This window comes from Eupeodes corollae, chromosome 2 (assembly GCF_945859685.1).
Source record: "Eupeodes corollae chromosome 2, idEupCoro1.1, whole genome shotgun sequence".
Taxonomy (NCBI): domain Eukaryota; kingdom Metazoa; phylum Arthropoda; class Insecta; order Diptera; family Syrphidae; genus Eupeodes; species Eupeodes corollae.
The window spans coordinates 91,403,664-91,414,557 of NC_079148.1; the positions used below are offsets into that span (position 1 = coordinate 91,403,664).

The window sequence follows — 10,894 nt, forward strand, 5'->3', positions numbered from 1 at the left end:
CATTTTTAAGAAAGGTGAACGTCTGGATCCAAAAAATTATAGGGGTATATCCTTCCTGAACTCGGCTCTAAAAATTTACACGTCACTACTTTGTAATAGGCTCACAAGATGGGTTCAAATGAACCAGAGGCTGAGTGAGTTTCAATCGGGTTTTCGAAGAGGATATTCCACGCAGGACAATATTTTTGTTTTGTGTAGTTTGGCGAGGATTAAGATTAGTCACAATAAAAAACTGTACGCCTGCTTTGTAGACTTTAAGGCAGCATTGAACACTATCGACCGAAGGGCCCTTTTTTACAAACTGTATAACTTGGTAGTTTCTGACAAATTTGTAAAAGCTTTGGAAAAGCTCTATCAACAGACGTATTTGATGGAGAAAATATATCAAAGAAACTGGAAGTCAATCGAGGAGTAAGAAAAGGTTGCAATTTAAGTATTTTGCTCTTCGCGCTGTTTCTCGTTGACCTGACTGAATATCTGCCTTGTGGAGTAAGGTTTGGTGACAAGATGGTAAAAGTCATAATGTATGCCGACGATATTGTCATGTTTGCTGAGTCACTCACGTCCTTACAAATGATGATAAACAGACTAGCAGATTATTGCAAGGTATGGAGCTTATAGGTAAAGACTTAAGTGATGATCATCTTTCAAAACGATAGTGGAAAAGTTTCGAGGTGTGAAAACTGGAACTACAACGGAGTACACTTAGAAGTAGTAAAAAAATACACTTACCTTGGCTTAGACTTAACGTTTAACTTGAATATGGAAAGACATCTTAAAGGTAAAGCTGCGTTTTCTAAGTCCGCTGTATGCATTAATTGGAAAATAAATATTTAACAATAATGTCAATGAATGCAAAGTACCGAGTTTTTAATGCTACCGCGAGATCGGTTCTTTTGTACGGAGCATAAGTGTGGGGACTGAAAAAATATGATATAGAAGTTAATATGTTGACTTTTTTTCTGAGGAAATCATTCTTTCTACCAATAAACACTCCCAAGTATATGTACTATCTCGAAACGACATTTTTTGGTAGAAACACTTAAAGGGATGAAGATGTATGGAACTTGCTAAACGGTCAAAACTGGAATTAGCTCACAGAATATTATACTGAAGTGAAATCATACAGAAATAAAATTATTAATGAGTGTTTCTAGTTTTTTATATTCTTGTCAAAATATGCAATGTAAATCATTTTTAATTAACTTAAAATTTATATTTTGTTTTGACTAAACTAAAAGTGTCAAAAATTGTTTATATTCTTTTTTGAAAATGTGTAAATATATAAAAAAAAACGATTTCAAACTATTTTTAATTTATTACAAAAAAAATTAATTAAAAAAATAATAATAATAAAAACATCACTTTGATACAGATACTTGAAACTAAAAAATTTAAAAATTTAAGCATTGTAAAGTAACCACTCGGGCTGACGGCATATCTGCCATGCCCTATATATTATTCAATACTTATAAGCAAAAACCATTGTTAGAAATTTAAGAATTTGATGAATAAAAATCTAATCTAATCTAAATCTACATTTCATTTTTCATTTCATGTTTTACAGCAGAGCATTATAAGAATTAGTTAAATTAGTATTAGTTAAATTACGTTTAAACCTTTTTTAATAACATAATAAGGATTAAAACAAATTTAAGTTTTAAGAAATAAAGCAAAAAAAAAAAAGTAAATTAAGTTAAGATTTTTCAGCCAAAAATCTAAAGATAACGCGATCAAAATGCTTACTTCAAATGGCTCCTTCTTTGCTCCGATGTCCTTCAAAGTCTTTAAAGTATTGTAACTTAGATATGCGTTTAAGGTACAACTAAGCAAATTTTTCTTATGCGCGGAAACATGACCATAACGCTTAAGATTGTACACGTATCGAATTATGTTGTTGAAGACATTTAGATTTCTTTTAGATTTTGAGCTATGACTACACAAAATCTGGCATCCGTAAGTAATAATCGCGATAATCAAAGTTTTTGCTAGGTAAAGTCTAATATATACGCTTCTGTGTGGAGGGAAGGCTGCGTAGACATCCGCACATATTTCCTATAATGTGTTGTATGTGACAATCCCAACTAAGTGTGGAATTAAACCATATACCATGGTTTATTACTTTATCAACGTACTCGATTACCTAGTTGTCAATTTGAATGGGTGGAAAATAACTGAGATCAAGCTTATGTTTAAAAATGACCATACATTTAGATTTTGTTGGGTTCAACCTCAAGTTATTCTCTTCTGACCAACGATAAATTCTATGCAAATCTTCATTAAGTAGGCAGGCACGGTTTTCATTTATGCCCAATTCACAACTTAGGATTATCTGGACATCGCCTGCATACAAATCAATGGAGCAAGTTTTTTCATCACAGGAATTACTTTTGCAACTTTCCAGGTATGAGGAAAAGAGCTTGTCATAATGATTGTATTGAAAATATTAGTAAGGGTGGGAAGTATGTAAGGTAGTATTATTTTAATAAACGAGAGGTGTATTTCATCAAACCCCATGGCTTAAGATTTAATATATTCACATATATTTAAAATATTGTCTACTAAATCAGCTTCTTCAACTGCCTGAAATTCAAAACAAATTAAGCTCGGATCCACTGGTTTCATATCATTAGCCATTTCTACCTCATTAAGAGATTCAGACTGAACTTTTGCAAAATCTGCATTAAGAATATCAAGTTTAATGTTTTCAGGATATTTTCCTTTCAGAGTGTTTTAGAAGGTAGATCTTTCCTCAAATGATTAAATATATGTACCTGTATTTAAGCTTTCGATATTGTAATGCGTACTTTGGTTCGAAAGTCACGAAAAGTATTATGAAACTCAGTCAATCGAAAACGTTTCCATTGTTTGTAAGCTAAGTCTCTTTGCTTCCCTTAATTTCAATAGAAATCCACGAATTGTGCTTGTACTTGATCACCTTTGTTTTGAACTTCACATGCTAATCGAAGAAACTATGAGTAGAATAAGTTCGCGGACCAAATCTACTCTCTCCATGGGGTTATTATAACTTTTATTTGGTTTTTGCTTCATGGGAAATGTTGGAGGGAGACATTGAAACCAAGTTACTGTCAAAAGGAATTATATAATTGCAGAGATCCAAAATTGTATTACCAAATTATGTCAAGAAGATTTATTAAAATTTGAAAAACTGTATTCATTAATATTTATAGTTCATAAATAGATTCATAGTTCAGGTTAGGTGCATTATAACAAAAATATAAATGTCGAAAGGAGCCAAGTTCTGTCGAAAAACCTGAGAAATCAGTTAGGTTTCCAAAATTCCAAAAGAATATTTACCAGATATCTATTGGAGCAAAAATATACTGATGTTGATATCTGTACACTTCTTAACACATTGCGCTCCGTATCCTCTTGGTTTCCGACTGCTGAAAAGTTAAGCATTTTATGTTTTACAATACACACGTATCGAAAATAATTAGAAAACCAATAAATTGCAACATAACTTTATATGTTTTTAAAAAACAGTTTTTATTTTTAAGTCATTAATTTATTTATTAAATATTAAAACACATAAAGCGAAATTTTTCAGCAGATTTCAAAAATTCAAATTGCAAAATCGTACATTTTTTGACAGTTTAAAAACCCACCTCAGATGTAATTTAACAGTTATGAAAGTAAGGGATGTGTTTAAAAACTTCAAGGAATTGACGATAGACTCAAAAGGAAAATTATATTTTTAAGGCTCACGTACATCTACGAAACGTTCTTTAAACTTAGCAACATTTAATTGGGTATCCTTCAAGTAAATAAAAGTTTACTTGTTTACTACAGTGTTTGAACACTGTTATGTTAAACAAGTAGTGCTACTGACTTTGATTCCTGTCTTAACTTAACTCTTTAATAAAGGTAACCCTTAAACTGTATTGTTGTGGGTGTAACTGATAGAAAAGCAATACATTGTATTATTTTACTTAGATTATAATTGTTTCTCCATTCATAGCACTATGCATTATTGAACATATATTAGCAAAACGAAAACTGCTTATATATTAAGAAGCAATTGGATTTTTGACCATGGATTATGCAATTACTCAATTTCGGGTTTTAACATTTATGCGGGATGCAATGATAAATATGTGTCAGGTGGAATAGCGATTTTTGTAAAAAACAATATTGTTGTGTCTGAAATATTCACTCCTGATTTGAAAAGTGCTGATGCCATTATTTTGAAAATTAAACTTGAATGCAACCTGTGCATTGACATTGTTGGTATATATCGATTGCAATTTGTTCACAAAGATATATTTCTGAGAGATATAGACGATCTACTTCGTGGGCTGAACAGTAACAACATTTGCATGATCGGTGATATTAATATTAATATTTTGGGTTTCCCGTCTAGCTGTGATGATTATTTGCTCCTTTTATCGTCTCTGGGGTTTGAATCATTTGTAAATGTGCCAACTAGAGTTACAGATTACAGTAAGACCTGTATAGACCATATTTTTGTTCGTGTCAAAAGCTCTGAAAATATGCGTTCGTTTTTACTCGAATGGGATGTTAGCGATCATTTAGCAACGGGGGTGTCTTTCCTGGGCTTATTTAAAAATAGTAAACAAAAAAAACGAAAGTTCGAGCATTCAATTACTTCAAGTCTCGCCTCTGAAAGTTGGAATTCTGTCTATAGCTGTAACGGTCCTTCAGACGCCTTTCGGAATTTTATCTGGTCATGTTTCTTCTAGCCAATCCATAAAACAAAAGCGAAAGTACAAAAAAATTAAACCATGGATGACTGACCACTTGTGCCAAAAAATTAATGCTCAAAATGAATACTATATTAAGAACAAAGGCAAATTACATCTACCAAATATAAAGATCGCCTACAAAATTATGCAGAAAGATATACTCGATGGAATTAGTAAACAAAAGGAAGCATTCTTCAAGAAAAAATTTTACGATAGTAGGTCTAATCCAAAACAGCAATGGAACATCATAAACAATCTTTTAGGAAAACAAAATGGTGGTAATGAACTTAAACACATAGAGTTTTCAGAAAATACGGTTTCAGAGAGCGATGTGGGTATTGCAAATAATTTTAATCTGTTTTTTCAAAGATGTAGTTAAAAATCATACACCAAACATCGAAAATGTTTGTCTAGAACATCCAAATGATGATTTAGTTTTGCCTTCCTTCTTTTTTAGTGCAGTTACCGAAAATGAAATATCTCATGTGATTGCTAACTTGAAATCAAAAACTTCCTTTGGAATAGATGGCTTAAGCAGCATAGTATTAAAAAAAATAAATGTTTTTATAACAAGGCCCTTATCATGTATTGTCAACTTAAGCTTTGAAAGAGAGGTATTCCCATAATGCCTTAAAACTGCAATTATTATCCCGACACAAAAAAAGGTGACACAACAGACCCTAATAACTACAGACCAATTTCGTTGCCATCTGCTTTCTCAAAAATTTTTGAAAAATTAATATTTAAAAGAATGCTTATTTTTCTTGGTAAATATAGAATTCTTAGCTCTTTGCAATTTGGATTCATGAAGGGTAAGTCTACCGAAGATGCAGTAGTGACTCTCTTGGAAAGCGTCAATAATGAACTCGATAAATCAAATAAATCTGGTGCTCTGTTTCTTGATCTGTCGAAAGCGTTTGACTTAGTCGACCACAAACTTCTTTTAAATAAACTTTACAGATATGGATTCAGAAGTAACATTTTAATTTGGTTCTGATCCTATCTTCAAAACAGGTCCCAGCATGTGCGAATCGGTACAACTATGAGTGATTCGATTACTAGCGCATGTGTAGGCGTCCCCCAATGGTCAGTGCTCGGGCCTTTACTTTTTATTATTTATATAAATTATAAATTATAAATTATCGTCATTAAATGTAACGTCCATGGCCCAATTACGCCTGGGTGTATCGGCTTTTCTATATATGCGTGCGAGTTTTCTGTGCCTTAAATGCTACAATTTTGTTTGTTAACATACCCGCCAAGATCAAAATGAGCTTTATCTGAAAAGATATTTTTTTTTGCAAAATCGGCATCTTCTCTAAGTCGATCCAAAGCCCACTTAACGAAGCGCTGTTCAAGCATGTACACAACCATATTCGTTCACCAGAAGCATAAAATTAATCATCTGTCAAATCAGACATTAGCTAAGTGTTACCATTCACGTAATAAGCATTAGTTGAAAAAAAAAAACAGTTAGATGGCGGACCCTTTACATGTTTTAGCATAAAGCAAAACATTTGAGGAAGACAGATACATATATGTCGTGTTGCCAGTTTTAACTCTTTTTTACTTCCTATAAAATACTATCACTTTTTGACAGAATAGTGTTGCAGCAAGCCCTATCAAAAGTTTAAAAAAGGTGAAGATGTTCGTCTTTATTATAGCTTACCTATAATGCAGAAATGAATATCCTCTGACTTTTGGTCTTTTGTCTCTATCTCACAAACATTAATTTTATATTGTATTTAGATTTTTTCAATGAATTTAGGCACTCGACGACAATTAAAATGAAATGAAATTTTAATTTCAAAAAAAACTGTGGAAAATGGAAGCTCACTACTACATACTACACAAAAGTCAAATTTGATGACAGAATTTTGATCCACTCGAAAAATTCAAACTGCGATTTAGTGGTTGATGGGCGACGCGACGCCATGAAACGTTTCATTGTGTTAAGAGCTTATGTTTTTATTGACGTTTTATGACTTTTCCAAAACGTAAGCACAACACTTCAAATTTGTATTTTGTTATTGCTGTCAGCTGTGGCCTGCGGGTGAGCCTCAGATTTTGTACAAGATTTATAAAACTGTAAACAATTGTCTTAAAAATAAATTCTTCCAAACAAAAAAATAAGACTCAAATAGTTTTAAAAGCTTATTTATTAAAGTTAATCTTTTCCAGAAGAAATTCGTTTCAAATTGATTCAAGGTAAATGAACAAGTGAAGTAACACTTGTGGGCTGTTTAGGACTTATTGCTTGTCCATATTATACTATCTAAAGAAGTGTTCTTTAACTTTAGCAAAACGCTTATGTTAGTTTTTCTATCATTCCTATTTTAAGCTAGTGTAGATAGAAAACAGCACTTGTGTAGCCAATTCCCAAAAAAAAATGATTCTTCTCTATTAAGTTAAAAAGATAAATAAATTATGTGGCGAAATACTCCGTTGCGAACTAGGGCCTAGTGACTTACAAGTCTTAACCATTCCTGTGGGCGAATAATCTTGTCAGAGATGAAGGGGATCTAGTTTTAAGCTGAATGCTGCAAGAGGCAGTAACCGTGAAAAGAAAACTTTAGATGGCACAGGCAGGGATTAAACCCAAGACCTCTCACATGACAGTCCAACGTACAAGAAATATAAATTAGCGCAATAAAATTTCTCCAAACGAATGTATGGAGAGTGTGAGAAGTGCCCTTTGGGTAGTTGTACTGGTAAAGGATGAAATTGTCCTGTATTCCGAGCTCACTGACACTGGACCTCAAATGCTATCTCAAAACATAGATGCTAGCCATTTGATACATTTAACCTTCCACAAAATGTTAGATTCGAACAGCAGAACTACATAACTATCGACCCACCGCCATGTTTTACAGTAGCTCGAGTTTGCTTATGAGCAAAATATTCATTTGCTTTCCGCCACATTCATTCTTCCATATGAACATTAAATTTTTTAACTTGCTTCTGCCCTTGAATGAAACCTCATTTATAATATTGTCATATGTCTAACGGTTAAATAGCAATACAAGAATATGCAAGACGTATCCTATGTTATATGTTAAACTTAAGTCATGTTAAACTTAAGTCTTTTATTTCTAGTTTTTCAATGAGGTCTAACTTTTTATACTGCCATTACTTAGATGGTCATGCTTCTTCTTCTTATGGTTACGTTGCAGACGTCTGTACTCGATATCTCTTTCAAAAAAATCTTAAGAGATTCCGAGGATAAGAAAAGATTTTAGTTGAGTAGCCTAAAAAGTAGCTTCTCATATTATGACTCCTATTTTCGTTTTTAAATCATCAAAGTCTGTAATAGACTGTGTAAGGCTGCTTTGCACAATTGTTGCTATTTATTGTACTGATTTACCTTCCCGGCTATGCCACTGTACGTCCAAAGCTTGAGCATAACTCCCATCTCTGGGCAGTTAATGCAGCTAGAATTTCAGCCTCTTGGCTATACTTCACGAATGTGGAATGTCTTACCGCTTTGTCTGTCTTTCCTTGTTTCTGCAATTTCAAAAAGATTTCTACTTATACGTTGTAGACTTTAAATTTGAATAAAAAATATCTTAAAGATGTGGCAATGGTGGTTTTTGATTAATTTGGCTATAGGAGAAGAAGCTTAAGCTGTAGTCTAGTTCTCAGTGCATCGATACATCATTCATTTTTAATAAACTAAATTTCAATTTAAATTTAAGCTATCCGAAAGATGGAGACAACTGAAGATTATGATACAAACACCGATTGGGTGTTTAATTTCGAGAGTGATCACTTGGCGCTTAGAGGCAATCGAGAATACTCAAGAATGTTAAGAACAATTGCTCTCCTAAATGCACAAAAAATACAAATACACAATGATATTGAAAATCTTGTTCAAAGTAAAAACAAATACCTTCATGATCCATCGGGCTTTGTAAATGATATATTTGAAGACAAGTTTGTTTCTCCTGAATACAGGTGTATCGCTGAGGTACGTTCAATGATGCCCTTTTTTTTATTTTCTTATTTCAAATGTTATATGCTGTTTCCAGATTCAAGAAATTGGTTCAACAAAAGTTGAACATTTTACCGAAAATGATATGGAAAGTAAACTAATGAAAGACGTCAAGGTCCGTGGAAGAGTATTCGACCAAACCAAACCAGAAACATTTAATCAAGTAAGATTTTATTTTGTACAAATAACTAATTTGTATTTTTTGTAATGTAGTATAATTACTGAAAATTGCTAAACCCGAAATCAGTTAGACATTTTTTACTCACTCGATTGTCTGATGGATTGAATTTATAATTGTATTTCTAGCTATGGACTTGTGAGGAACAAAGACGTCTTGAACAACTCTTAATCGAATATCCAGTGGAGCCTGTGGAAATGCGGCGTTTTGCTAAAATTGCCCATGCCTTAGGTAATCGCACGGCCCAACAAGTAGCCAGCAGGGTACAAAAATTCTTCAAAAAGCTGCACTCTGTAGGAATGCCCGTGCCAGGGAGAATTCCAAAGAATAAAAAAAGTGTTTTTCCAAGATCGAAACATTTCTACAAAAACTTGTACCGTCGATCTACTTTTTTCCCTGCCCATGATGTTCCAGTCAACATACCAGACGATGAAATAATGGGTGAAGAGTTTTACAACTGCAACAATTCGCTGTCTTATAATAAAAGTTCATTTTCAACATCATCGGCTGTGGAAAAGGAGAACTTTCTTAATATTCTGAATGAAATTCGCAAAGAGAAAGCAACACAATCAACGGAAGAATTTAAATATCAAAGCCATTCTGAAAAATGTGAAAATTGCCTGGAACCGACAAGTTTCGAAGCTCGATGGATTTGTAACACATGTTGCTGTTATATAAGCTTGTGTGGAGACTGTATTGTCCACCAATTGATGACAAAAACATTTTCTCACATAAGTCACGAAGTAATTCTAAATAAAGAAACATGAAAGTTAAATCTTTATTGTTTTTATATTTTTGATCTTTAGTCGCTCTAATAATTTATTTGAAATAATACTCTTTAATCAGTTTATAATTAACAAAATTGGGTGATTAATTTGCATTACTAATACTGCTTACATAAAACATTAAAATTTTAGTGAGTCTAATTGATTTCATTAGTTTTTAATAACGAAAAGCATCAACTCCAACACCATCTTCGAAATGGACCGTACACCACCATCGTCACAAAGATCTTGTCATTTCTCGCAATCACAGAAAAGACCACACAAGGAAATAGCTCCAGATTCTCCTCTTAACAATGGTCTGGGTATATGCAAAGAACCCGCAGTTAGCACAATGGCGATAGCTGACTTCAAACTCATAATAGAGAAATCGTTATCAAAAATGCTGGATGTTAAACTAAAAGGCATGCCAACCAAAGCAGATTTTCAATTCATCAGCACCGAATTAAAGAATTTGCAAAGAAAGAATGATGAAAGAATGAGCGCGCTGTGTAACATTGGAGCGCCAGGTCGAAATGTTACAAACCAAGGCCAATGAACACAATGTCTTCTATTTGGAAAGAAACAAAAAGGTGTGTTTTCTTCGTCGTTTTTAAGGCAGCTTTCGATACGATTGATTGCAATGCATTGATGTACAAAATGTTTGGATTAGGAATGTCATACAAGTTCGGACGGGTACTTCAGAATCTGTGTCTGGAAACAAAGGCTGCAGTATGGGATGGAGAAAATATTTCGACATGGTTTAAAACGAAGACAGGGTTAAGGCAAGGTTGTATGCTGATTCCAAGCTTATTTGCACTATTTATTGCTGATATAACGGATTTCCTCCAGGAGGAGTGGAATACTCTGGTATTCTCATCAAGAATCTTCTTTTTGCGGATGACTTAGTGTTGTTTGCGTACTTACCAGAATCGCTACAACGCATGAATAATAAACTAGGTATCTACTGTAATGGTAGACATCTGGATCAGGCCCTCCAGGTTGGAGGTTGTGCCGTCTAGGTGAGTTCCTGGTCACGTAAAAAATACCTTAGTTGCGAAGAACCAACTGTTGACAACCCACGCAAACGAAATAAGGACAACGAACTTCGGATCTGTACGTGGAATGTTAGGGACCTTAATAGACCACGTGCAGCTGAACAATTAGCGGAAGCCCTAAACTGTTGCTAGGCAGATATTACCGTCATCCAAGAAGTGCGATGGGATGGACCGGGCAA

General features: G+C 33.5%; 1 protein-coding gene across 1 annotated transcript; it reads left to right on the forward strand.

Moving 5' to 3' along the window:
• The first annotated feature begins 6,789 nt into the window (after positions 1-6,789).
• LOC129945951 (ZZ-type zinc finger-containing protein 3) lies at positions 6,790-9,671 on the forward strand. The gene is made up of 4 exons (XM_056055936.1): positions 6,790-6,935; positions 8,423-8,694; positions 8,756-8,881; positions 9,025-9,671. Exons 2-4 carry the CDS (start codon positions 8,434-8,436, stop codon positions 9,661-9,663), a joined length of 1,026 nt encoding a protein of 341 aa, XP_055911911.1. The 5' UTR covers positions 6,790-6,935; positions 8,423-8,433; the 3' UTR covers positions 9,664-9,671.
• The last annotated feature ends 1,223 nt before the right edge of the window (positions 9,672-10,894 follow it).